We start from the raw sequence: 4,240 nt of genomic DNA on the forward strand, positions 1-4,240 counted from the left end.
GAGAGGGACAAGGACAAAGCTTTTAAGCTGCCCCTTCAGTGACCCCACCAGAACCAATCAATCAGGGCATTGTGGTGGCCACAAACAGAGGCACACCTTAGCCAGACTCAAGCAGACTAGGGAATTTATGGGCCTGGAACTGAAAGATTAAGGGCTGTGTTGACATCAGTAATAGCTGGATCCAGAGTCTCCGACAATGTTATTGGTCATTGGTCTCTGTTGAGACATCTGTGATGTAGGCTTGCCCCTCATTGGGTAGCCAGCCTTGCCAGCTTAGCCCCAGACTCTTTCCTCAGGGTTACAGCCGAAGTCCCAGGGCTAACTCTGATTGGCCCAGCATGGGTCACATGACCATTCCTGAGCCAATCACTGCAACTATAGGCAGGGAATGCTCTGATTGGGCAGCCTTGGTTCATTTCGCGATACCTGAAGTGCAAGATGGAGCCACGAGGTCTGAGGTGGGCTTGGGGGACATTTCTCAATCTCAAGAAACTTGAGATCCTCTATTGAAAGAGGAATAGCAGTGGGGCAGGGAAAATAAAGATATCCCTACAAACTGTCCCTTCAGAAGAAGTGAGGACTCTGGGTCAGGTTATCACTGTTTTGGAGAAACAGTGAGGAAGCCCGTGTGGCCAGAGCAGAGTGAGTGAGGGTGAGCGTGCACAGAGGTGAGGCAGGAGAGGTAATAGCGAGGACACATTGGTAGGACATTGCAGGTCACAAAAAGGACTTTGATTATTTCAGAGGGAGATAGAAGCCATGGAAGTGTTTTAAGCAGAGGAGGGAAGTGTGCTAACCTAATAGGATTTCTCTGGCTGGTGTATGGAGAGAGGCTGAGAGGATTCCCGAGACAGGGTGGGGACGACTGCAATAGTCCAGGCATGTGATGATGGAGGACAGAACAGGATGGAGCCAAGGAGGTGGGTCAGATTCTGGATGTATTTTGAAGGTAGAGTCAGTAGGATTTTCTAGTGTGTGAGTACTTCGAGAGGGAGTGGAGACAAAGAAGGGAGTCCCAACAGTTTGACAATTGAAAGAGAAGGTGGAAGTGACAAAAGAGGGTGAGAAGGAGCGGCTGGCATGTAGGATGATAACCTGAAGGGTGTGGCATTGGGGCAACCAAGAGGAGAAAATGAGACCCAAGGAAGCCAGGGTGAGTACGATGGTGTGTAAGATGAAGACTGAGTTTTGACAGCATGGCAATCAGTGAAATGAGAAAAATGGGGGGGCAGATGCTTTAAGCTCAGAGAAGTTAAGAGATCTGCCTGAGATCACACAGCAAGGTAGTGAAAGGCCTGAACCCAGCATTCTTGGCTTCCTAATGTGGCTTGCCATCACATCCCCACCCTCACTGCCACCCTGTCAGGGCTGATGACCTGGTGCCGCCAGCACATGGTGGGTGGGAAGCAGTCCAGGTCCCTTAGAGTGGGTGGGAAGAATGGAGCTCATGCCAAGCATCCTCCCCTACCCCGCCCAGGCTCGGGTGTGGAAGACCCTGTGGGTGAAGTTTCAGTCCACGTTGAGCTCTTCACTCATCCAGGAACTGGGGAACACAAGGTCACTGTGAAAGGTGAGTAGTCTGAGTTGGGAGGGGGAGTGCCTTCGCCAGGATTCACTAGGTCCTATGACAGAAACCAAACTCAAACTAGCTTAAGCAAGAAAAGCATTTTTCATTTAAAAAAAAAAAAGTTTTCATAAAACTGAAAATTGTAGAAATAAATCATCTTCAGGCATGGCTGGATCCAGGAGCCCAGTGTTATGGGACTTAATTCCACCTTCTCCATCTCTCAGCTCTGCCTTGCTTTTGTTGGCTTTTTTTTAAAATTAGAACACAGATTGAGCTGTTTTAACCAAGGCCTAAAATAACAGTGGCTTAAACAAGATAGAATGAAATTTTCTCTGAGGTAACCAAGGACAAACAGCCCAGAGCTGACATTGGAGGCTTCACAGATTTGGGGACCCCTGCCATCTTTTGTTGCACTTTCATCCCTAATATGTTTTCCTCCTCTATATGGTACCAAAAAACTCAGTACCCACCAGCATCCCAGCCTGCAGCTAGAAGGAGAAAGTTTAGGGCATTCCCCCTGCCTTTTAAGCCACAACCTGAAAGTTGTACACATCCCTTTCTTTCACTGAAATTTCATTGACTGGAACTTAGTCATATAGCCACACTTAGCTATAGGAACATTCTGGGAAATGTACTCTTTCAGACAGGCTTTGAAACCACAGCTGCGTATTTAGGGGACCCTGACAGTCTTACCCTCTACTTCCCCTAACAGTCGTGGCTGCCAATGACCTCAAGTGGCAGACTTCTGGCATTTTCCGGCCATTCATCGAGGTCAACATCATTGGGCCCCAGCTCAGTGACAAGAAACGAAAATTTGCAACCAAATCCAAGAACAACAGCTGGGCCCCCAAGTACAACGAGAGCTTCCAGTTGTGAGTCTAAGGATGGTTTGGGGAGCATGGGGAGGGGACATCTGCTGGGTGAGCCTCAGGGTCCACTAGAAGAGGGATGACTGGTAGGCCAGTGATTCCTGGGCACAGGAATGAGAAGGGGCACATCCTAGGTGAGGGCACTGGGAAGGAAGGCACCTTAGTGCAGGAATGACATTTGAGGGGATGGGGGGTAACCACTTTGGGAGACAGGCAGTTCCCAGCGGAGGGAGTGAATGTAATATAACATGTTGAGGAAGGCTTGTGAAGAGGAGGGGAAGTCTGGGCAGAGGGCGCATGTTGGGCACAGCCATTTCTGGGGCTGGAGACTCAGGTCTGGTTAAGGGCCATGAGAGGTCATGATGGGGCAAGGGTGAGGGTCTCAAGGGCATGGGGGGCAGGTCTCCTGGAGTCAGCAGTGAGCCTTGTCAGGGCTGTCGGGGCAGCTTTGGAGGAGTCACCGGTAGAGGACAGGAGTGGAGTGTGATCCAGGGCATTAGGATGCCTGTCAAGTGGGTGACGGTGTGGTCACATCCAGATGGGGCTTCCTGGTGAGCATAATCAGAAGCATCAGGGGTCCAGAGGGGCAGATGACTGAGGGAACACAAATAAATCTGATCAGGGTATTACTTGGGGTGGGCAGATATTTGGCTCAGGTGCAAACCTCACTTGAGCAGGATCATGTTGGGGGTGTTCTTGGGGGACAGAAGTGCAGAGGGGTAAGGGGGCATCAGAGCTAGGGAGAGGACAAGAGGGCTCTTGATCAGAGGATTTGGGAGTGGTAGGACACCTGATGCAATGCTTGGGAGCAGGGGCTTGGTCTCGTTGCAGGGCAGATGTCTCCTGGAATGGGCGGTAGTACTTGAGGGCTAAGAGTACAGCCAAGGAGGGTGTTTCCGGGGAGCGGTGTGGGCGTGGCCCATCAGGGCAGGTCCCCTGGGGGCAGAGGCCCAGCGTTGGGGACCTAGCTTGGGGGTAGGGGGAGGCATGCTGGAATGTGTTGGGGATCACTCATGGTGAAGGCACGAGGGCAGGTCGTGTGGAGAGAGCACCTTAGGAGTAAGAGGGGTGGGCTAGGGAGTATGGGAGAGGGGCCACGTCAAGGAGAAAACTTGGGTTCAGGTGGGAGCCCGGTAAAGGGGCTTCTGGGTGCGATATCTGGGACAGGGTGGTGGGAGCAGCAGCTCAGCTGGCCAAAGGTCTGGGCGCAGATACCGCGGGGTGGAAGCATGGTCTAGCCAGGGGGTCATGGGGGAGTGTCACCTGGGTGGGGACGTGGTTTGGCCCGGGGCTTGGGAGTAGGATGGTGGGGGTGTTGTCGGTTAGAGGTGGGGTGGGGAAAGAAGGGAGGAAGGAGAGACAGGACAGAGATATTACTGGGAACAGGAGTGAGTGTGTGTCAGGAAATGTGGGCGTGGCCCGGCGCGGAGGCGGGGCCAGCGGTAAGGGCGTGGGAGCCCGGCAGGCGGGGCTCTCCTCACGCCCCGCCCCCCTCCCCCGCAGCACGCTGAGCGCCGACGCGGGCCCGGAGTGCTATGAGCTGCAGGTGTGCGTCAAGGACTACTGCTTCGCGCGCGAAGACCGCACGGTGGGGCTGGCCGTACTGCAGCTGCGGGAGCTGGCCCAGCGCGGGAGCGCCGCCTGCTGGCTGCCACTGGGCCGCCGCATCCATATGGACGACACGGGCCTCACAGTGCTGCGCATCCTGTCACAGCGCAGCAATGACGAGGTGGCTAAGGAGTTCGTCAAGCTCAAGTCCGACACGCGCTCCGCCGAGGAAGGCGGTGCCGCGCCTGCGCCCTAG

At 53.9% G+C, this 4,240-nt stretch overlaps 1 protein-coding gene across 1 annotated transcript in view; it reads left to right on the plus strand.

Annotated features, from left to right (window-relative positions):
* Nucleotides 1-4,240, plus strand: part of UNC13A (unc-13 homolog A) — a 58,729-nt gene extending 54,489 nt beyond the window's left edge. Inside the window, exons 42-44 of the mRNA XM_021683126.1 lie at nt 1,478-1,570; nt 2,280-2,439; nt 3,940-4,240. Of these exons, the coding sequence (XP_021538801.1) occupies nt 1,478-1,570; nt 2,280-2,439; nt 3,940-4,240 (554 nt within the window). The remainder of the gene's footprint in view (nt 1-1,477; nt 1,571-2,279; nt 2,440-3,939) is intronic.

The sequence above is a fragment of the Neomonachus schauinslandi genome, chromosome 1 (assembly GCF_002201575.2).
Source record: "Neomonachus schauinslandi chromosome 1, ASM220157v2, whole genome shotgun sequence".
Classification (NCBI taxonomy): Eukaryota; Metazoa; Chordata; class Mammalia; order Carnivora; family Phocidae; genus Neomonachus; species Neomonachus schauinslandi.